Source organism: Rana temporaria, chromosome 8 (assembly GCF_905171775.1).
Source record: "Rana temporaria chromosome 8, aRanTem1.1, whole genome shotgun sequence".
In the NCBI taxonomy this organism is placed as follows: domain Eukaryota; kingdom Metazoa; phylum Chordata; class Amphibia; order Anura; family Ranidae; genus Rana; species Rana temporaria.
The window spans coordinates 165,239,965-165,264,397 of record NC_053496.1 but is presented as its reverse complement, the minus strand read 5'-3'; the positions used below and the strand labels follow the sequence as shown (position 1 = coordinate 165,264,397).

Sequence of the window (24,433 nt, the reverse complement as noted above, 5' to 3'; positions counted from 1 at the left end):
CATTGGTATCAGTGGGAGGAATAGTTCCCCATCATTGGTATCAGTGGATAGAATAGTGCTTTATCATTCTTGTCAGTGGATGGAATAGTGCCTTATCATTGGTGTCAGTGGGAGGAATAGTTCCCCATCATTGTCTTACATCAATGAGAGTAAAAAGTTCCCCAAGGGCTAAATAAAAGCAAGCAAAGGACCACATCTGCCCCTGGACACCCAGTTTGGAGAACACTGTTCAGTCATCTAAGAGAGCGTGGTGTTTTGTCAGATTTGGCAACCCGTCAGATTTTGTAACAGAAGTGAAGTTTCGCCGCCGCCATTTTGCTACACCCCGCACAGTAAGGTTAAAGTGAGAAGGTGGCAAGCAGACATCCCCAACCTGCCACTCATACGAGGGCAGGAGCCAAGAAAAGCAGGGGAGGATGCTATGCTGCTTGCCACGCCCCCGCGGTACCTGTGCAGCAGTTCTGACATTGAACAGAGGCTGTAGTGTGATGTAACCTCTGGTTTAATACGCAGAAGGGGCATCACTAAGTCCCTGTTGGCCCTTTTTAAATGTCAGAAGACCCTTGTTGCAGGCTAAGGGTGGTCCCAGAATGGAGTCCAGCCTCAAAACCATAACAAGACATGGTGTTTAACCACTTAACGACTGCCGCATGTACATATACGTCCACAAAATGGCACGTACAGGCAGATGGGCGTACATGTCCGTCCCTGCCTTTCCGCGGGTTTGGGGGTCCAATCGGGACCCCCCCCCCCGGTACATGCGGCGTGTGGGAGCGATCCGGGACGAGGGCGCGGCTATTAGTTTCTAGCCGCCCCCTCGCGATTGCTCCCCGGAGCTGAAGAACGGGGAGAGCCGTATGTAAACACGGCTTCCCCGTGCTTCACTGTGGCGCATCGATCGAGTGATCCCTTTTATAGGGAGACACAATCGATGATGTCACTCCTACAGCCACACCCCCCTACAGTTGTAAACACACACTAGGTGAACCCTAACTCCTTCAGCGCCCCCTGTGGTTAACTCCCAAACTGCAACTGTCATTTTCACAATAAACAATGCAATTTAAATGCATTTTTTGCTGTGAAAATGACAATGGTCCCAAAAATGTGTCAAAATTGTCCGATGTGTCCGCCATAATGTCGCAGTCACGAAAAAAATCGCTGATCGCCGCCATTAGCAGTAAAAAAAAAAAAAAAACAGCTAAACATTTTAAAATAGAAGAGCCCTGTAATTGAAGGGAATGTAAACATCTACATGAATCTGCTATTATGCACACTCAGGAACTGGAAGAAAACCTGAGGTCAGGCAACTGATGGAGCAGTAAGCTATCAGACTTGGAGGAGCGCCTTCTCCACTCTTAGGGCTCATTTACACTTCAACTTTAAAGCGGAGGTTCACCTGTATATATGACTTTTCCCCCTTAGATGGATGCTCGTTTTGTCTAGGGGAATCGGCTATTTGTTTTAAAATATGAGCCGTACTTACCGTTTACGAGATGCATCTTCTCCGTCGCTTCCGGGTATGGGCTGCGGGACTGGGCGTTCCTTCTTGATTGACAGTCTTCCGAGAGGCTTCCGACGGTCGCATCCATCGCGTCACGATTTTCCGAAAGAAGCCGAACGTCGGTGCGCAGGCGCAGTATAGAGCCGCACCGACGTTCGGCTTCTTTCGGCTACGAGTGACGCGATGGATGCGACCGTCGGAAGCCTCTCGGAAGACTGTCAATCAAGAAGGAACGCCCGCTCCCGAAGACCCATACCCGGAAGCGACGGAGAAGATGCATCTCGAAAACGGTTAGTACAGCTCATATTTTAATACAAATAGCCGATTCCCCTAGACAAAACGAGCAGGAATCTAAGGGGAAAAGGGCAAAAAATAAATAAATGGGTGAACTCCCGCTTTAAACACACATCACAGTGCCTACCACTAGAACATGCTTTTTTTGAAGCTTTACGGCCCTTTCAGACTTGTACGACCTGAAAGTCACGCTGTTTGAAGCAATGCCTGTGTAATCTTGAGGTCCATGAACCAAGTCGCATCAAAGTCAGTCCAAAGTATTACAGTGGCTACTTTGAAGTCGCACAGATATGAATGGTAATAAAATAGGAAGAAGTTCTGGACAGCTGCACTTCCAAAAAGTTTTTGCCTTTTTATTCAAAAAATCTAATCAAAAATACATGCCACAGCAGAACGGACAGACGAGCGGACTAGCAAACAGTGCTTAACCACTTCCATACCGGGCTGTTATACACACCTCCATACCAGACCTATTCTGGCACTTCTCTCCTACATGTACAAATCATAATTTTTTTGCTAGAAAATTACGCAAAACCCCCCAAACATTATATATGTTTTTTTAGCAGACACCCTAGGGAATAAAACGACGGTCATTGAAACGTTTTATCTTGCACGGTATTTGCGAAATCATTTTTCAAACGCCCTTTTTTTGGGAAAAAAATTGTTTCATGAATTAAAAAAAGTAACAAAACAGTAAAGTTAGCCCAATTTTTTCAGGCTAAAAAAAAAAAAAACTGGACTCATGACTTGTGGGTAGCAGTTCTATTTAGGGTTGGTAACTAGGCTTTAATTAAACCCAACAAGATGGTCATCAACCAAACTGCTCCATTCTAGTCACTACCAATCCATGAGTAGACCATGGAAAGCTTCTCTAGTATCTGGAGACTTACAAAGTAGGCATGGTTAAGACTGATAACTAGGTTTCCGTTAAAAAATCCAAGGGTAGACCATGGAAAGCTTCCATGGCATCTTGAGACTTGCAGAGCATTCATGGTTATGGCTGATACTAGGTTTCGATTAACCACTTAAAGCGGGGGTTCACCCAAAAAAAAACATTTTTAACATTAGATTCAGCCGAGTTGTCAGAATGACAATCGGCTGTTTTTTTTTACTTTACCCCGTACATACCGTATTTTCACCGCCGCTTCCGGGTATGTCTTCTGCGGGACTGGGCGTTCCTAATTGATTGACAGGCTTCCGACCGTCGCATACAGCGCGTCACAAGTTGCCGAAAGAAGCCGAACGTCGGTGCGCAGGCGCCGTATAGAGCCGACTCGCAGTCCGGCTTCTTTCGGCAACTCGTGACGCGCAGTATGCGATGGTCAGAAGCCTGTCAATCAATTAGGAACGCCCAGTCCCGCAGAAGACATACCCGGAAGCGGCGATGAAAATACGGTATGTACGGGGATAAAATAAAAAAAACAGACGATTGTCATTCTGACAACTCGGCTGAATCTAATGTTAAAAAAATTTTTTTGGGTGAACCCCCGCTTTAAGGACCGCCTCCTGCACATATACGTCGGCAGAATGTCATGGCTGGGAACAGGCACGTACCTGAACGTCGCCTTTAAGAGCCCAACCGTGGGTCCGAAGCTCCGTGACCGCGGGACCGATCACCGCCGGTGTCCCACGATCGCGTCACAGGAGCTGAATAATGGGGAGAGGTGAGTGTAAACACACCTTCCCCGTTCTTCTGTGTGGCTTGTCACTGATCGTCTGTTCCCTGTTATAGGGAACGACGATCAGTGACATCACACCTACAGCCACGCCCCCCCCCTACAGTAAGAATTGCTCCCTTAGGGCACACTTAACCCCTTAGCGCCCCCTAGTGGTTAACCCCTTCACTGCTATTTTCACAGTAATCGGTGCATTTTTATAGCACTTTTCGCTGTAAAAATGACAATGGTGTCAAAAGTGTCCGACATAATGTTGCAGTCACGAAAAAAAAAAAAAAAAAAAAAACAAAAAAAAAACGCTGATCTCCGACATTACTAGTAAAAAAAAAAAATGTATTAATAAAAATTACATAAAACTATCCCCTATTTTGTAAACTCTATAACTTTTGCGCAAACCGATCAATAAACGCTTATTGCGATTTTTTTTTACCAAAAATAAGTAGAAGAATACGTATCGGCCTAAACTGAGGAAAAAACTTTTTTTTTATATATTTTTGGGGGATATTTATTATAGCAAAAAGTAAAAAATATTGAATTTTTTTTCAAAATTGTCGCTCTACGTTTGTTTATAGCGCAAAAACTAAAAACCGCAGAGGTGATCAAATACCACCAAAAGAAAGCTCTATTTGTGGGGAAAAAAGGACGTTAATTTTGTTTGGGAGCCACGTTGCACGACGCAAAAAGGGGCAAGGTCCTTAACCTGCATAATGGTCTGGGTCTTAATTGGTTAAACCCAACAGGATGGTTATAAGTAAACTGCTCAAGTCTAGTCACAACTAATCCAAAAATAGACCAAGGAAAACTTACATGGCATCTTAAAACTTGCAGAGCAGGCATAGTTTGTGAACTCTGTAAAAAAATATTGGGGGCTGTAGTTTTTGTAAAATCATAATTGGCTGTTCTGTATACAAAAATGTCCTGCTTTCAAAGCCAACCCCACCTGAGACTAGGGTTGTCCCGATACCACTTTTTTAGGACTGAGTACAAGTACCGATACTTTTTTTTCAAGTACTCGCCGATACCAAATACCGATACTTTTTTTTAAATGTGTCCCCAAATGCAGCCATGTCCCCCCCATATCCAGCCATGTCCCCCCCATATATGCAGCCATGTCCCCCCACATATATGCAGCCATGTCCTCCCACATATATGCAGCCATGTCCTCCCACATATATGCAGCCATGTCCCCCCACATATGCAGCCATGTCCCCTACATATGCAGCCATGTCCCCCCCATATATGCAGCCATGTCCCCCCACATATATTCAGCCACGTCCCCCCACATATATGCAGCCATGTCCCCCCACATATATTCAGCCATGTCCCCCCACATATATGCAGCCATGTCCCCCCACATATATGCAGCCATGTCCCCCCACATATGCAGCCATGTCCCCTACATATGCAGCCATGTCCCCCCACATATATCCAGCCATGTCCCCCCACATATATTCAGCCACGTCCCCCCACATATATGCAGCCATGTCCCCCCACATATATTCAGCCATGTCCCCCCACATATATGCAGCCATGTCTCCCCATACCTAGATGCCGCCGCCTAGTTAATCAGCGTGTGGGGAACATTACAGCTTTCATTTGATAAGCTGTCTGTTCCCCGCCGCGTATAGACACCCCCCCTTGCTCGGGATTGGACGGGTGATCTGCACTTTGATAGACAGATCACCCGTCCAATCCCGAGCAAGGGGGATTGGACGGGATGTTCTCCGCACGCTGATTAAATAGGCGGCGGGGGCGTTGCGGTATGCGGCGGGGGGAGGGGGGGTAGTATCGGATCTGGCATCGGGGGCATTTGCGGGAGTACAAGTACTCCCGCAAATGCTCAGTATCGGTCCCGATACTGGTATCGGTATCGGGACAACCCTACCTGAGACATATCAGTTTTAGATGAGCATTAGTGAATTACGAGCATAATCCGTTCCAGGAGAATGCTCGTAATCCAAAGTACTCACATATCAAAGCGAGTTTCACCATAGAAGTCAATGGAAACGAAAATAATTTGTTCCGCATTGACTTCAATGGCATGCAATACCGTATATGGCCAGAGGTGGGGGGGGGGCACCGGAGAGCTTCATAAACACTCAGAAAGGCTTGAGGACAGCTCGGCTGAACTCGGGAAGGCTCTGAGTATTTACGACCATTTACCAACGGCTCCGGCGCCCCCCCCATCTCAGGCCAAACGTGGTACTGCACGCCACTTTGACTTGAATCCTGCTCGTGTTGTGAGACAACACTTGCAAACCGAGTCAGGATTTTTTTTAAATACAGTGCTCGTATTGCGAAACGCTCGTTAACCACGTTACTCGCAATCCGAGGTTCCACTTGAATGCTCCTGAGGTTCCCACCCCACTTTTAGTCACCACTCTCTTATATCCAGACTCCCACTTGTTTTCTTCTGCAATGTGAAGAATAAATCAGGGATATAGTCAACAGCTTGGAGGTGTTGTTACTGGTGTTCCTGGTAGAGTTCAACCTGCCATCAGCCACGTGGAAGGGGCCCATCTTTCGAAAATATGTCAAAGCAAAGGCTTCTGGCCTATGTGGCGCCTCTCGTGCGAGACAAGGGATGACTTCTTGGAGAAACGCTTACTGCAGACGGGGCAGGAATAGGGCTTGTCCCCCGTGTGAAGCCTCTCGTGCAGAGTAAAGCTGGACTTGTATTTAAAGCATTTGCCACAGGCGGCGCAAGTATACGGCTTAACATCCGAGTGGATCCGCTCGTGGATCAAGAGGTTGGGTTTCTGGTTGAAGCATTTTCCACACACAGAGCAGGAAAACGGCTTCTCGTTGGTGTGAATCCTCTCGTGGACCACCAGATAGGCTTTTTGCGTAAAGCTCTTCCCACAGTGCGAGCAGGTGAAGTCGTAATTGCCCCTGTGGTTCCGTTCATGCCGGCCCAGGCCTGATTTTTGCGCAAAGCACTTCCCGCACTCCGAACACGAGTACCGCTTCTTCCCATTGTGAGTTCTTTGCTGCGAAATTAAGCTTGCGCCTCCTATAAAAGCCGAGTTATAGGCATCGGAATTGGAAGACAAATCAGGCCCGTGGAGAATTGGGTGGAGGTGAGGCAGGGCTATTTGGTTTTCTTCAGCGGTCATGTCCTCATCTACGTCACGCTCTGGAGAGAAAACGGAGTATTTATTCCTGAGCTTGTTACCATCTGGAGAGAAGAAAAGACATAGAAATGATAAAGATTAGGTACACTATATTGTCTTTGTATGGCCATTGTGTGCTTCAAGCCTTGCGGCAACAGTTTGGGGAAGGTGTTCCAAGACATGGTTTGACCAGTATGGTGTGGAGGACCTCAAGGTCTTGCACAAAAGCCAGACCTCAATCCTGCTGAACACTTTCAGGATGAATTGGTATGCCGAACATCAGTATCTGACCTCACATATGTTCTTTTGGCTTAACAACCACAGTTTCCCTAAGGCAGGGCTCGACAAATCCCGGTCGCCAGGTCGCAATGGCGACTAGAAATAGTGTCCTGGCGACTTGGCTTGGAAGGTGGGCAAAAAAAAATTTTGTTCCATAGGACCGGCGCTCCGCGGACTAGGCCGAAGCCGCGGCCTCGCCTAAAACATCCTGCCCGCAGCTCGCCACGATCCCAGGATCGCTGCGGGCAGGATGTTTTAGGTGAGGCCGCAGCTTCGGCCTAGTCTGCGGAGTGCCCTTTTCCCAGGATCGCGGCGGACTAGGCCCCCACCTCCCCCGCCGCTCGATCGCGGGGGGCCTGTGATGTCCGGTAATTGAGGCCACGGCTTTGCGTCCTTGTGAAGTCCCCAGCTCTTCCTTGTGTGAGCTGGCGCCATCTGGTGGTGGCCGTTGGTATTACACGTTAAGCATTACAAGTTAAACAGCAATTCTAATGTAATTTTTCACTATTTTCACTGGGGTAGATTCAGAGAGCAATTACGCCTGCGTATCCATAGATACGCAGCGTAATTGCTAAGTAGCGCCGGCGTATCTACTTTCTGTATTCAGAAAGCTAGATACGCCGACTGTAGCCTAAGATACAACTGGCATAAGTCTCTTATGCCGTCGTATCTCAGGGTGCATTCTGACGTTGGCCGCTAGGTGGCGCACCCGTAGTTGTCAGCGTAGAGTATGCAAATTGCATACATACGCCGATTCGTTTTTTACGTCGTTTGCATACGTCGTTTTCGCCGTAAGGCTGCTCCTGCTATTAGGAGGCGCAGCCAATGGTAAGTATGGACGTCGTTCCCACATCGCGATTTTCAAATTTTGCGTCGTTTGCGTAACTCGTTCGTGAATGTCGCTGGACGCCATTTCCGTTCACGTCGAAGCCAATTACGTCCTTGCGACGTCATTTACCGCAATGCACGTCGGGAAATTTTCCTGACGGAGCATGCGCAGTACGTTCGGCGCGGGAACGCGCCTAATTTAACTGATCCACGCCCCCTACGGGATCATTTAAATTACGCACGCTTACGCCGGCCCCTTTTATGATACGCCGCCGCAAATTACGGAGCAAATGCTTTGTGAATGCAGCGTAGCTCCAGTAATTTACGGAGGCGTAGCGTAAAAACGATACGCTGCGCCGCCGTATCAGTGCGCGCCCCTACCTGAATCTGGGCCACTGCCATCTTCTTCCCTCTAATTAGAATCCCCAAACATTATATATATTTTTTATCCTAACACCCTAGAGAATAAAATGGCGATCGCTGCAATACTTTCTGTCACGCCGTATTTGCGCAGCGGTCTTACAAGCGCACTTTTTTGGGAAAAAATTACACTTTTTTTAATTAAAAAAATAAGACAACAGTAAAGTTATCCCCATTTTTTTTTATATTATGAAAGATAATGTTACGCCGAGTAAACTCATACCCAACATGTCACGCTTCAAAATTGCGTCCGCTCGTGGAATGCCAACAAACTTTTACCCTTTAAAATCTTCATAGGCGACGTTTAAAAAAAATCTACAGGTTACATGTTTTGAGTTACAGAGGAGGTCTAGGGCTAGAATTATTGCTCTCGCTCTACCGATCGCGGCGATACCTCACATGTGTGGTTTGAACACCGTTTATATATGCGGACGCTGCTCACGTATGTGTTCGCTTCTGCGCGCAAGCTCTTCGGGACGGGGTGCGTTTTCTGGCTCCTAACTTTTTAAGCTGGCTCCTAGATTCCAAGCACATTTGTCAAACCCTGACCTAAGGCATGCACCAAAATCTTCTGGAAAGCCTTCCCAAAAAAGTGGAGGCTTCTATACCTGTAGAAGGTGGAGCCTTGGTCATCTCTGCAATAATACCCATGGTTCCAGAATAAGATATCCAACAGTGTGATGGTCAGGTACAGTAAAACCTTGGTTTGAGAGTAACTTGGTTTGAGAGCGTTTTGCAAGATAAGCAACATTTTGTAATAAATGTTGACTCGATATACAAGCGATGTCTTGATATAAGAGTAGCATCATGTCGCAACTCAGTACAGTGGAACCTCGGATTACGAGCATAATCTGTTCCAGGAGAATGCTAGTAATCCAAAGAACTTGCATATCATAGTGAGTATCCCCATTGAAGTCAGCTCGGGCGCCCCCCACCTCAGGCCAAACGCGGTACTGCACACCGCTTTGGTCTGAATCGTGCTCGTTTTGCGAGACAACACTCGCAAACCGAGTTACGGTTTTCAATGGAAACGAAAACAATTAGTTCCCCTTCGACTTCAAACATATGCAATACCGCATGCGGCCAGAGGTGAGAGGGCGCCGGAGAGCCTTGAAAACGGGCGGAAAGGCCCGAGGACACCTCAGCAAAACTCAGTTTGAGAGGTCAGCCGAGCCGTCCTCGGGCCTTTCCGTGCATTTCTGAACACCCCACCTCAGTCCAAACGCGGTACTGCACGCCGCTTTGGCCTGAATCGTGCTCGTGTTGCGAGACAACACTCGCCAACCGAGTTGCGATTTTTAAAAATGCAGTGCTCGTATTGCGTAATGCTCGTTAACCATGCCACTCAAAAATCCGAGGTTCCACTGTATAAAAGAGAAGAGAGGCGCCTCTAAATGTAGCAATATGGTTACATTTAACCACTTAAGGGCCGCCTCCTGCACATCTACGTCGGCAGAATGGCACGGCTGGGCACATGCACGTACGGGTATGTCCCGTGCTAGTGCCCGGTCCGAAGCTCCGGGACCCGATCGCCGATGGAGTCCCGCGATCGGTCCCCCGGAGCTGAAGAAGAACGGGGAGAGCCGTGTGTAAACACAGCTTCCCCGTTCTTCACTGTGGCGGTGTCATCGATCGTGTCATCCCTGATATAGGGAATCACAATCGATGACGTCATACCTACAGTCACACCCCCCTACAGTTAGAAACACATATTAGGTCATACATAACCCCATCAGTGCCTCCTAGTGGTTAACTCCCAAACTGCAATTGTCATTTTCACAGTAAACAATGCATTTTTTGCTGTGAAAATGACAATGGTCCCAGACATGTGTCAAAATTGTCCGAAGTGTCCGCCATAATGTCGCAGTCACCAAAAAAAAAAAAATCGCTGATCGCCGCCATTAGTAGTAAAAAAAAAAATATATATATATATATATATATATATATATAAAAATGCAATAAAACTATCCCCTATTTTGTAAACACTATAAATTTGGCGCAAATCAACCGATAAATGCTTTTTGCGAGTTTTTTAACCAAAAATAGGTAGAAGAATACGTATCGGTCTAAACTGAGGGAAAAATTTTTTTTTTTATATATTTTTGGGGGATATTTATTATAGCAAAAAGTAAAAAATATTAAATTTTTTTCAAAATTGTCGCTCTATTTTTGTTTATAGCGCAACAACTAAAAACCGCAGAGGTGATCAAATACCACCAAAAGAAAGCTCTATTTGTGGAAAAAAAAAAGGACGCCAATTTTGTTTGGGAGCCACGTCGCACGACCGCGCAATTGTCAGTTAAAGCGACGCAGTGCCGAATCGCAAAACCTGGCCGGGTCCTTTAGCTGCCTAAAGGTCCGGGGCTTAAGTGGTTAATGAAGGTACAACATTTAGCAACATATCGCCTCTCTTCTCTTTTATACTCCTGCTGGATTTTGCTTCCTATCCCCTTGTGGATGGACATTCTTATGGTTACACAATCTGGTCACATTGCTCTAATCTTTTTACATGGACTATAAACTGAAGTACTTATGAATAAATGGTTGTGGAACGAAGCATTTGAGTTTGCATTATTTCTTATGGGGAAATTTGCTTTGATATACAAGTGCTTTGGATTACAAGCGTGTTTCTGGAACAAATTATGCTCGCAATCCAAGGTTTTACTGTATTTACAAACTATTTTCGATAGATAGAATTTTGCACTTTCTTCGGAATTTACTGTTATTTTTCTTACTCACCTGTGATGATCTCTGGTGGGATTTCCTCCTCTTTATCCCTCTCATCTTCTTCAACTTTAATAATAAACAGGTTCTCGTCCTAGATATGGCACAAAGCAATACGGGTGATGCCTTCTTAGGTATTATTTCAAATGATGCAGGAGAATGTCAGTATACTGTATACAGGTCACATTTGGTATTATGTAGATTTGGCCTACCTTATAAACCTGTGCGATACTGTGATCCTTCTGAGGGATCTCCTGATGTTCCTGAGGGATCTCCTGATGTTCCTGAGGGATCTCCTGATGTTCCTGTGTGGAGTCCCGGGAATACAGAGGACGGGGACGTCTCTCTGGGGGATTTCTCTTACCGGATCCATCTGTAGGAAACACACACTGACTGAATACATTTAGCTAGATTCAGGTACATTTGCTTAAAGGGGAGGTTCACCCTATAAAAAAAATTTCTAACACTACATCCAGCCCATTTCTGCAAATAAAATGACACTGACCTTTTTTTTTTTTCCCGTAGATAGCGTTTAGCCTTAGAATTCACCGCGGCTTCCAGGTAGGGAATCCCGCGGAAGTGGGCGTTCCTATCGACATGCCAATTGATTGACATGCTAAACGACGGCGCACACAGCGCGTCACGACTTTCCGAAAGAAGCTCGGGTCGGCTCGGCTCTATTCGGTGCCGAATAGAGCCGACCCGAGCTTCCTTCGGGAAGTCGTGACGCGCTGTGTGCGCCGTCGTTTAGCATGTCAATAGGAACGCCCACTCCCGCAGGATTCACTACCCGGAAGCCGCGGTGAATTCTAAGGCTAAACGTTATCTACGGCAAAAAAAAAAAAAAGGTCAGTGTCATTGTATATGCAGAAATGGGCTGGATGTAGTGTTAGAAATTTTTTATAGGGTGAACCTCCCCTTTAACTTTGCGGCGGCGTAGCTTAAGGAATTTAAGCTACGCCGCCATAAGTTAGCCAGGCAAGTACATGATTCACAATGTACTTACCTGCTAAGTTACGGCGGCGTAGCCTAAATCGGCGGGCGTAAGGGCGCCTAATTCAAATGTGTTTGAGGGGGGCGTGTTTTATGCTAATGGGGCTTGACCTTACGTTTTTTACATTTTTTTATGAACTGCGCATGCGCCGGGCGCCTACATTTCCCAGTGTGCATTGCGGCTAAGTACGCCGCACGGGCCTATTGATTTTGACGTGGACGTAAACAACGTAAATCCCGATTCACGGACGACTTACGCAAACGACGTAAAAAATTAAAATTTTGACGCGGGAACGGCGGCCATACTTGACATTACTATTCCAATAGGGCCTAGATCTAACTTTACGCGGCCTATCTCTTACGTAAACGGCGTAAAAGTACTGCGTCGGCCGGGCGTACATTCGTGAATCGGCGTATCTCCTCATTTACATATTCTACGCCGACCGCAATGGAAGCGCCACCTAGCGGCCATCCAAAATATTGCAATCTAAGATAGGACGGCGCAAGCCGTCGTATCTTAGATATGTTTAAGCGTATCTCTGTTTGAGAATACACTTAAACATAAGTCGGCGTAGATTCTGAGTTAGGTCGGCTTATCTACTGATACGCCGACCTAACTCTTACTGAATCTACCTAATTGTTTCTATGTCTTTATAGCAGAGGATGTGTGTATCTAGGGCAGTGATTCTCAACCTGGGGGTAGAGACCTCCTCGGGGGTCAAATGATGATATGCCAGGAGTCACAGAATCCTGGGCTGTTCCTGAAGCCCGCTCCGCTCTCCTAGTCTTTTTGCGGCCGCCCAGCAGGACTGTTCCTGGAGCCCACGGCCGCCCACTCAGCCTTTTTACAGACGCCCATTAACTGCTTGCCGACCAGCCGCCGGCGGCAGGTCGGCTCCCCTGCGCGAGAGCCTGTAGCTATACGTCGGCTCTCGCGCAGGCCACTAGGGGCGCCCCCGACTCCCGTGCGCGGCAGGCGGGATCGCCGCCGGGACACGCGATCGCTAGTTACAGAGCGAGTACCGGGAGCTGTGTGTGTAAACACACAGCTCCCGGTCCTGTCAGGGAGAGAAATGCTGATCTTCTGTTCATACGATGTATGAACAGAAGATCAGTAATTTCCCCATGTAAGTCCACCCCCCCTACAGTTAGAACACACCCAGGGAACATACTTAACCCCTTCCCCGCCCCCTAGTGTTAACCCCTTCACTGCCAGTGGCATATTTATAGTAATCCAATGCATTTTTATGGCACTGATCGCTATAAAAATGCAAATGGCCCCAAAAATGTGTCCGAAGTGTCCGCCACAATGTCGCAGTACCGAAAAAAAAAAAAAAAAAATGCTGATCGTCACCACAGGAGAGTCACTGCATTACATTGCAGATAGAGAAAGGAGCTGTGTGTTAGAGAGCGTCCTGCTCTCTCCTGTAGTCCAAGGGAGGGGGCGAGCACGACACTCCACACCAGGGAGAAAGCCTTGCATTACTGTGTGGAGTTACAGACAGAAGAACAGGAAGTGAGGATTTCTCAGAAGAAATAAGGACATTTAAAAGCAAAATGGAAGGATGAGGTAAGTGAAGGAGGACTGCACTAAGGTAAAGGAAGCTATTTAGGGAATTTTTTTTTACCTTTACAACCCCTTTAAGTTCATGGCATGGCTGGGGGGCAGAGACTAGAAGTCAGCTGACTGGTGAGGTGATAGGTGTCACTGCTACGAGACACCACAAAGTCGAAGACACGGTGAGTAACACTACCTGCGATTATAGTTGCGATTAAAAGTCCCCACTACAGTTCTCAGATCAGCAGATGACCTTGATCAAGAGCACCTAAGTTGGCCGATCAGAACATCCCCCCCCCCCCCCACCTACCACCAAGGATTTAGAGAAGGAATAAAAAAAGAAGATTCTCAGCCACAAAAAAAAAAAAAAAATTCCTGTAGCAACATGAGGTGAAATTGAAGGCTTGGTTGGTCGCATTTCGAAAATATTGGTAGCACCAACGGATCAAAAAACGCACAAATTTTCTGATTTTCAAGAGAAATTTATTTTCGAAAATTCGACCATGTATGGTACATTTTAGGATGTAGCTCTCTCTCTTTGTTCTCCTTTCTTTCCCCTTTATCTCTCTCATCCTAACTTCTTGTTTTGTTTCCCCCATCCCTCTGTCTAGCCATCTGTAACGGTCACCACCGTTTACGATTTCCCCTCCATCAGTCACGACAGCTCATCTGACACTCCACAATCTAGCAGACATCCGACATCTCATTTCCCAGAACAAGGACGAGACACGCAGCTCTGTTCTTGTTCCAAAATGTATGAACACGTTTAATGGTTAGCTCTCAAGTTTATATACCGTTTTCAAGGCATGTTTTAGTGATCACAGGAACAACCAAACTCTCCACCCACACATCACACCCTGGGGGGGCTTCAATACACCTTCAGATGGCTAATTGCTAAACATTCCAGACATTTTGGCGCCGGTCTATAATTAACATGACCTAATCACTGCACCTGAGAAGTCACATTCCTTCATTAACAGAATTCAAAACAAAACACCATCACACAATGATTTCCCCTCAATCCACATCTTTAGACAGACGGTCTGTCTCCGACAGAAAGGTATTCACACCTGAGCATCAATAGGCTTTAAACAGTGGGCCGGATTCAAGTAGATTTGCGCATTTATTACGGAGGCGCAGGGCAACGATTTTTCCCTGCACCCCGCAATTTTTTTGCGCTGCCCTCGATTCACGGAGCAGAAGCTCCGTAAATTGCGTGGGCGCGCCGGCAAAATGCCCGGCGCAAGCGCGCGCAATTTAAATGATCCCGTAGGGGGCGGGAATCATTTAAATTAGGCGCGTTCCCGCGCCGAGCGTAGAGCGCATGCTCCGTCGGGAAACTTTCCCGACGTGCATTGCGGCAAATGACGTCGCAAGGACGTCATTTGCTTCAAAGTGAACGTGAATGGCGTCCAGCGCCATTCACGATTCACTTACGCAAACTACGTAAATTTTAAATTTCGCGACGCGGGAACGACGGGTATACGTAACATTGGCTGCCCCTGCTAATAGCAGGGGCAGCCTTACGCAAAAACCGCCGTACGGAAACGACGTAAATTGCGTACGCAGGGCTCGCGCAACGTTGTGAATCGGTGTTAGTATGCAATTTGCATACTATACGCTGAGCACAACGGGAACGCCACCTAGCGGGCATCGCAAGCATGCAGCCTAAGATATGCGGGCATAAGAGCCTTATGCCACGCATATCTTAGGCTGCAGTCGGCGTAACAAGGTTCCGGAATCAGGAGCACTCGTTACGCCGGGGCAAGTAAGCAATTGCGCTGTGTAACCTATGGTTACACAGGCGCAATTGCTTCTTGAATCCACCCCAGTGTTATCACACAATGAAAGGCCTTTCCGGAGCCAGCCTCATTTAACAACTCACTAACCTGGGCTAATCACTGAAAAGAGTCATTATTGACCGGTAGGGTCAGAATATTCTTTACAGACATTAAGGAATGTATGGTGGATTAAAACAATCCAACATATGTCCCTTTATTTCCTGGCTCAATCTGTGCCCAAAAGTGACTCCTGTTACACCATCTTTCTTGTTCTTTCTCTTATTTTTTCTCTCTCCTTTTTTCTTTTATCCTCCCCCTCTTTTCCTCTCCATTCCATGTATTCTCTATTTCTTTCTGGGAATTTTCTTTTCTTGCGCATTTCCTTTTCTATTACGTTTCTTGCACAATTCTCCCATCATCGATTAGAAAATCGTTCGTTCTTCCAAAAATTTCCAACATGTGCGATTACTCAAATTCCATGGCCGCACGAAAATCGGCTGTTGTTGCAGCCCACTAATGGTGCGAAATACGAACGAAGATTCGTAAATAAAATTTTCGAAAGAAAATTATTTGGAAATTCGACCCATGTATGGCCTGCCTAAGGCCCCGTACACACGACCGGATCTATCCGCTGAAACTGGTCCGACGGACCAGTTCCAGCGGACAGATCTGGTCGTGTGTAGGCCCGACCGGATAATTGTCCGGCGGATCGTACAGTTTCCAGCGGACAAAAATTTCTTAGCCTGCTAAGAAATCTGTCCGCTGGAAACCTGTCCGTCGGACGTGTTCGGTCGTCTGTACAGACTCACCGGACACGTCCGACCGACCGCCATCCCTCGCATGCGTCGTACTGATGCGTGGAAGCATTGAACTTCCAGGGCCACGCACTTCGCCCGCTTCATCGTCGCGGCGACGGCGCGACACGTCACCGCGTTTGTTTTCCGCAGGGATTTTGGTCTGATGGTGTGTATAGCCATCAGACCAAAATCCGGCAGCGAACATGTCCGATAGAAACGGTCCGGCGGACCGTTTTCATCGGATAATCCGTCCGTGTGTACGAGGCCTAAGGGGTTTTAATACTGTAGGAGTGGAAGGGACTCGGGGAGCGCTAAATGTCCGTGGGTTAGGGGGCGCAATTGACTTGTCTTGCCTTGGGTGCTGACAACCCATGCTACGAAAATTATTTTACTGTTGGGGTCCCCACAACTTGGGAAATTTTATCGAGATGTCACAGCACTTGATGGGTTGAGAACCACCGGTCTAGGAGGGGGGGTCCTCAATACTCTTCTCTCCTTTACAAGAAATGAAAGTCTCCTCTTACCCGGTGATGTGAGGGGCGGCCGCTTCTCCATCATGACGTCCTTGTAGAGATCCTTGTGTCCTTCTATATACTCCCACTCCTCCATGGAGAAATAGACAGTGACATCCTGACACCTTATAGGAACCTGACACACACAATGATACCGTCACCATCCAGACACACCCCTTGTCTGTTACTGGATAATGTCCCAGAATTCCCGCCACCGCTCACCTCTTCTGTCAGCAGATCAATGATCTTCTTGGTGACTTCTAGAATCTTCTTGTTATTGTTCCTCTCAGATGTCGGGGAGGGCAGTGCAGGCACTGAGATGGGGCTGTGGATCCGGCTCCATCCTTCTACAACACGGGGACGGTTGCTGGGTGCCACAAGCTCACCAACTGTTTTTACTAATAAATAGTCCTTTGAAAAAGAGAACTTTACATTATTCGACGAAGAATTAACATTTTTACAATACACCACTCTCAGGTCTGTGTGTCATGTGATCTCCCAGAATCCTCCTCACCTCTCCGGACAGGTCTGTGTGTCATGTGACCTCCCAGAATCCTCCTCACCTCTCCGGTCAGGTCTGTGTTTTTTTAATAGCGATAAGAGTGATGTCATGTGACCTCCCAGAATCTCCCTCACCTCTCCGGTCAGGTCTGTGTGTTTTTAACCACTTAACGCCCGCAGCACGCCTATTTACGTCCACAGAATGGCACGTACAGGCAGATGGGCGTATATATACACGTCCCTGCCTTCTAGCGGGTCGGGGGTCCGATCGGGACCCCCTCCGCTGCCTGCGGATTCCCGCGAGGAGCGATCCGGGACGACGGTGCGGCTATTTGTTTATAGCCGCTCTGTCGCGATCGCTCCCCGGAGCTGAAGAACGGGGAGAGCCGTATGTAAACACGGCTTCCCCGTGCTTCACTGTGGCGGCTGCATTGATTGAGTGATCCCTTTTATAGGGAGACTCGATCGATGACATCAGACCTACAGCCACACCCCCCTACAGTTGTAAACACACACTAAGTGAACACTAACTCCTACAGCGCCCCCTGTGGTTAACTCCCAAACTGCAACTGTCATTTTCACAATAAAGAATGCAATTTAAATGCATTTTTTGCTGTGAAAATGACAATGGTCCCAAAAATGTGTCAAAATTGTCCGATGTGTCCGTCATAATGTCGCAGTCGCGAAAAAAAAAAAATCGCTGATCGCCGCCAATAGTAGTAGTAAAAAAAAAAAAAATTAATAAAAATGCAAAAAAACTATCCCCTATTTTGTAAACGCTATAAATGTTGCGCAAACCAATCGATAAACACTTATTGCGATTTTTTTTACCAAAAATAGGAAGAAGAATACGTATCGGCCTAAACTGAGGAAAAAAAATGTTTTTAGATATGTTTTTGGGGGATATTTATTATAGCAAAAAGTAAAAAATATTGCATTTTTTTCAAAATTGTCGCTCTATTTTTGTTTATAGCACAAAAAAATAAAAACCGCAGAGGTGATCAAATACCACCAAAAGAAAGCTCTATTTGTGGGGAAAAACGGACGCCAATTTTGTTTGGGAGCCACGTCGCACGACCGCGCAATTGTCTGTTAAAGCGACGCAGTGCCGAATCGCAAAACCTGGCCTGGGCATTTAGCAACAAAATGGTCCGGGGCTTAAGTGGCTAAAGCGTGGGGTTCACCCAAAAAAAAAAAAAACATTTTTAATTGCATCTAGCAGAGCCAGCATACTAAGGACATTACATTTCGGCAGTTTTTTTTGTTTTTTTCCTCGGTACATACCTTTATATCCTGATGTTGTCCAGGGGTTCCGATGACTGCGTGACTGGGCGTTCCTATCCTTCCGTTCGATGATTGACGTCTTGTGAAACAGGTGACCTGTCGCACAACGCGCATCAACCAGACGTCGGGAAAGAGCCGAGCTGCGAGTCGGCACTATACGGCGCCTGCGCAGTCAGCTCCACATGGCGGGCGCAGGCGACGTGTAGTGCCGACTCTTAGCTCGGGTATTTCCGGAAATCTGGTGACGCGCGTTGTGCGACAGGTCACCTGTTTCACAAGCCGTCAATCATCCAACGAAAGGATAGGAATGCCCAGTCCCGCAAGCATCGGTAGCCTGAGGCACGGATAGGAACGCCCAGTCCCGGAGTCGTCAGAACGCGGAAGCCCTGGACAAAATCTGGATATAAAGGGAAGTACAAAGCAAAAAAAAAAATGCCAAAATGAAATGTCCTTTATTATTGTACTTTTTAATGTAAAAAAATCGTTTTTAGGGTGAACCTCCACTTTAATAGAGCCAAGTGTGATGTCATGTGACCTCCCAGAATCCTCCTCACCTCTCTGGTCAGGTCTGTGTTTTATTAATAGAGATAAGAGTGATGTCATGTGACCTCCCAGAATCCCCCTCACCTCTCCAGTCAGGTCTGTGTGTTTTTAATAGAGCCAATTGTGAGGTCATGTGACCTCCCAGAATCCTCCTCACCTCTCCAGTCAGCAGGTAGATGATCTCCAGGGTGAGGTCTAATATCTTCTCAGTCATGTGACTCCTTCCCTTGTCCAATGAGCTTTGCTCCTTTTGGAAGGGACTACTCATGATGATACCTGTGGAGAGGAGGAGTAAAATGAACTTTGATGCAAAAATTATATAGATTTGGTAACTGGGAGCATTCTCTACAATGTCAACAAATTAAACTAGGACTGCAATCTACATGTGTGCCTTGGGACCACAACACATACTTGCAATCATGAGCAACTGAGACTTCTGTTTTTATCTGAATCTAAATGAATCTAAATGTTTGAAACCGATTGTAAAAGGGTTCCCTTAGCTTGTTATTGAAGCTGGGCGATAGGGGAACCTTTGGTGCTCTTGCAATGAGATTAGGTGGATCCATCTGTCCATTTTTCAGGTGGGTCCGAGCGGGCCATCCACTGACTTCTATGGGCAGGTCGGATCTCAGCGGCGATGTGTCCGCTTGAACACGTCTGCCATTCAATCAAGACAGATGTATGGCGATGTGTCTGCCATCCGTCTTGGCAGATTAGACCTGCACCACAATGGGCATTTCGTGCCCTGAGCACAGCATCCGAGAACACCCAGTGCTAAGAACCTGGGCCACAATGGGCATGCGTGCCCTGAGCACAGCACCCGAGCCACAATAGGCATGCATGCCCTGAGCACAGCACCCGAGCACACCCAGTGCTAAGGATCTGGGCCACAATGGGTATTTTGTGCCCTGACCACAGCATCTGAGCACACCCAGTGCTAAGGATCTGGGCCACAATGGGCATACGTGCCCTGAGCACAGCACCCGAGCACACCCAGTGCTAAGGACCTGGGCCACAATGGACATGCGTTCGCTGAGCACAGCATCCGAGAACACCCAGTGCTAAGGATCTGGGCCACAATGGGCATACGTGCCCTAAGCACAGCACCCGAGCACAGCCAGTACTAAGGACCTGGGCCACAATGGGCATGCATGCCCTGAGCACAGCACCTGAGCACAGCCAGTACTAAGGACCTGGGCCACGATGGGCATGCATGCCCTGAGCACAGCACCCGAGCACAGCCAGTACTAAGGACCTGGGCCACGATGGGCATGCATGCCCTGAGCACAGCACCTGAGCACAGCCAGTACTAAGGACCTGGGCCACGATGGGCATGCATGCCCTGAGCACAGCACCCGAGCACAGCCAGTACTAAGGACCTGGGCCACGATGGGCATGCGTGCCCTAAGCACAGCACCCGAGCAGAAAGTAATGCTAAGGACCCCAGCCGCACTGCACATGCTCCCTAAGCATGGCACTGGAGTAGACACAATGATAGGGACCCTGGCTACATTGTACACGTGCACCCTGGGCACAGCACCAATAATAAGTGCCATGGCCACATGCATGCATGACCTAAACACAATGTTTCAGAATTATTTTTGCTGGAGAGTTAGACCTCCTGTGTACAGCACTTTCACAAAGGACAGGAAGTCAGGTTGGATCCCATGAGCCACAAAACACCCAACAAGGGCCCCTGACCCCACAATGTAAAAGCTTTGTCTGTTATCGTTTAAGTTGGAGGATCTGGCTCCAAAAGCATGGTCAGCCTCACCCAATCCCAGCCTAGACATAAAAAAAAACAATAGTACTAAGATCCAGGACTACCTATGACAGGTCCACTTTGAGGAAGGACCCTAAACCTGCAGTATAAGTGGAGCACAACTGTCCACAACACACACTTCAGGGACACGCAGCGCCCCCTGACCAATCATAACAATGCAGAGCTCACACATTACCTCCAACCTGTGCAGCTCCAACACCCCAGCGCCAAGAGCAAACCCCTTCTTTATGGGCCACGACAAAATGGCGGCCCCCCTGTGCAGAGGACAACTTCACAAAACAGTTTTTTTTTTGCATCAGAACAGTACGGCTACTCAGGCTACGGGAACATGGCCGCTGCTGTTTCGCAGACAATGTTTTAGGGAACGTTCGCCATCTAGCGTCAGCTACAGAAGACACTTCCGCCCGCACCTGTACCCGTGACTCTGAGCGTGTGGTTGATATAGCAACGCGCGCTCTAGCTAAGGGACGTTTGGCCTATAGAGGGGCGGCCATTTTGTTGTAGCCCAAAAGGAGGAGGAGCTGCAGCAGTGGAAGAATCCTCCCGGTGGGGGTGTGAGGCTGCAGAGGGGTTGCACAGTGAGGAGGAGGTAATAATGTCTTCTTCTTATTCTTCTATTCAAAGAGGGTGGAAATGAGGGAAGGGGGTTCAGCTCCCTGTGTGGACTGTATGGGGGTCATGTGACCTCTGCTTGTCACATGTCAAAGCACTGGCTACTCTCAGGCCCTGACAGCTGCACACCAGGGTGGCCACCAGTGTCCTGTTTGGGATTCTGATGCCTGGTAGCCACCCCTTTTCTATGGAGAGAAGAGCGAAGCGTGTGCACGCACCACCTCCTACCATAATGCAGCCCCCCTCATTGTGGTTGCATGGTTTGGCCCATGTTGGTCAGCTTGGAGACCAGTTGTCTGTGAAGGGGTTGTGGGCTCACTGCACCAAGTGCTGTCTTATGACCATGGCCACTTTAACGAGAATAGCAAAGCGTGTGCACACGCCGCCTCCTACCATAGTGCATCCCCCCCCCCCTCATTGTGGTTGCATGGTTTGGCCCATGTTGGTCAGCTTGGAGACCAGTTGTCTGTGAAGGGGTTGTGGGCTCACTGCCCCAAGTGCTGTCTTATGAACATGGCCACCTATAGAGAATAGCGAAGCGTGTGCACACACCGCCTCCTAACATAGTGCAGCCCCCCCCCCCCCCCCCCCATTGTGGTTGCATGGTTTGGCCCAGCTTGGAGACCAGTTGTCTGTGAAGGGGTTGTGGGCTCGCTGCACCAAGTGCTGTCTTATGAACATGGCCACTTTAACGAGAATAGCGAAGCGTATGCACACACCGCCTCCTACCATAGTGCAGCCCCCCCATTGTGGTTGCATGGTTTGGCCCATATTGGTCAGCTTGGAGACCAGTTGTCTGTGAAGGGGTTGTGGGCTCACTGCACCAAGTGCTGTCTTATGAACATGGCCACTTTAACGAGAATAGCGAAGCGTGTGCACACACCGCCTCCTAACATAGTGCAGGCCCCCCCCCCCATTGTGGTTGCATGGTTTGGCCCATGTTGGTCAGCTTGGAGACCAGTTGTCTGTGAAGGGGTTGTGGGCTCGCTGCCCCAAGTGCTGTCTTATGACCATGGCCACCTTAACGAGAGAGTTACAGTATGCAGAAACGTTAACACGCCAATGTTTTACGCCTTCAAGAAAAGTCGGACTTCTTGGCGGCCCCCATGTCTCCTTGACCTACAGCGGCGCACTGATGGGGAGACTGAGGGCAGGTTAACGTTAATCCCGTCTTCAACACTAGTGGATTGGAGTTCCCCCGGAGCCCCCATTACAACGCTTCCAGTCACTGTAGAAAATTAAAGAGCAGCTCAGACTGCCATACTTGCCTTCTCTCTGTAGTACCTCTCCTCCACCTCAAGATGTCCTCAGTTCCCTTATCTTAGAAAACTGAGAACATACATTGGCCCAGATTCAGGTAGATCCGTGCAATATTTGCGTGGGCACAGGGCAACGAGTTTTGCTCTGCGCCCACGCAAATATTTTGAAATGCCCGCGATTCACGGAGCAGTAGCTCCGTAAATTGCGCGGGCGATATGCTAAATAGCCGGGCGTAAGGCTGCCTAATGTAAATGATCCCGCCGGGGGCGGGAATCATTTAAATTAGGCGCGCTCCCGCGCCGAGCGAACAGCGCATGCTCCGTCGGGAAACTTTCCCGACGTGCATTGCGGCAAATGACGTCGCAAGGACGTCATTTGCTTCTAAGTGAACGTGAATGGCGTCCAGCGCCATTCACGAATCACTTACGTAAACGACGTGAAATTTAAATTTCACGAGCGGGAAGGGCGGCTATACTTTAGCATTGGTTGCCCCTGCTATTAGCAGGAGCAACCTTGCGCTAAAGTCGCCGTACGGAAACTCCGTACCTTGCGTGCGCAGGGCCCGCGCAACTTTTGTGAATCGGTGGTAGTATGCAATTTGCATACTATACGCAGATCACAATGGCCGCGCCCCCTAGCGGCCAACGCAAGAATGCAGCCTGAGATATGAAGGCATAAGGAGGCTTATGCCTGTCATATCCTAGGCTGCAGTCCGCGTAGCGATGTTCCTGAATCTGGGGCATTCGCTACGCGGGAGCAAAACAGCTATTGCGCCGTGCAACCTATTCAGGAAGCTATTGCGCCCGCGCAACCTATGGTTGCGCGGGCGCAATAGCTTCCTGAATCTGGGCCTGTGAGTATAGGGATTCATGGCCCCTGGGGACTCACCATACGGATGGCGGGAACCCCTCATAATGGGCACAGCAGGTGTACAGACCTTCGAACTCAGCACAGGGATGGAGGGAACCCCTCATAATGGGCACAGCAGGGGTACAGGCCTGGGAAATCAGTACAATGATGGTGGGAACCCCTCATAATGAGCACAGCAGGTGTACAGGCCTGGGAACTCAGCACAGGGATGGTGGGAACCCCTTGTAATGGGCACAGCAGGTGTTCAGACCTGGGAACTCAGCACAGGGATTATGGGAGCCCCTCATAATGGGCACAACAGGTAGAAAGACAGGGGAACTCGGCATAAGGATGGTGGGAACCCCTCATAATTGGCACAGCAGGTGTACAGGCCTGGGAACTCAGCACATGGATGGTGGGAACCCCTCATAATGGGCACAGCAGGTGTACAGGCCTGGGAACTCAGCACAGGGATGGTGGGAACCCCTCATAATGGCCACAGCACGTGTTCAGACCTGGGAACTCAGTACAAGGATGGTGGGAACCCCTCATAATGGGCACAGCAGGTATTCAGACCTGGGAACTCAGTGCAGGGATGGTGGGAGCCCCTCATAATGGGCACAGCAGGTATTCAGACCTGGGAACTCAGTGCAGGGATGGTGGGACTACTCTAAGAAGAGTCAGTTCCCTAACACAGCCCTCTCCCTCCTTGTACATCATACGCCTTTTCTGGTAGTGTCTAATTTTAGCCTGTGCTGGCCCAGCTCCTCCACCCTTCCTCCCTTCCCTACATAGCCTTTTATGTAGCCTCTTGGGGGGGCGGGAAATGAACTTGAGTGCACTGGGGCTTCTGAAGGTTGTTATTGAAATAAACGGTCTGGTGACAGGGTCTCTTTCAAGCCAGAAAATGGATAGAATAGAATTTGCAGGAGGAGTTCCTATTCCTCTGATGACATATTCTGCGCCATCATCTCAAAGATCTCTCTATGGTCCTCATTTCCTTTGAAGACTAAAATAGGATCTGTTGTAGGTAGAAGACCGCTGTGGATCCAGGCGGTTGATTCCAGTAAACGCCGGCAGACGTTGTGCCGCTTGATTGCCGGGGGCTGTGATCTCTGGGGTAGA

The 24,433-nt window shown here is 48.3% G+C and overlaps 3 protein-coding genes across 3 annotated transcripts in view; 2 read left to right on the top strand and 1 right to left on the bottom strand.

The window, feature by feature from the left end:
- The window catches only part of LOC120909924 (zinc finger protein 300-like), a 196,851-nt gene that overhangs the window by 122,454 nt on the left and 49,964 nt on the right, over positions 1–24,433 (top strand). The gene's annotated exons all lie outside the window — the stretch shown is intronic.
- On the bottom strand, positions 5,741–16,521 carry LOC120909939 (zinc finger protein OZF-like). The gene is made up of 4 exons (XM_040321759.1): positions 16,489–16,521; positions 11,048–11,208; positions 10,851–10,929; positions 5,741–6,649 (listed from the first exon to the last, which is right to left on the bottom strand). Exons 1-4 carry the CDS (start codon positions 16,517–16,519, stop codon positions 6,006–6,008), a joined length of 915 nt encoding a protein of 304 aa, XP_040177693.1. The 5' UTR covers positions 16,520–16,521; the 3' UTR covers positions 5,741–6,005.
- The window catches only part of LOC120909923 (zinc finger protein 501-like), a 29,324-nt gene continuing 25,911 nt past the window's right edge, over positions 21,021–24,433 (top strand). Inside the window, exon 1 of the mRNA XM_040321741.1 lies at positions 21,021–21,176. The gene's annotated coding sequence lies outside the window, so the exon portion shown is untranslated. The remainder of the gene's footprint in view (positions 21,177–24,433) is intronic.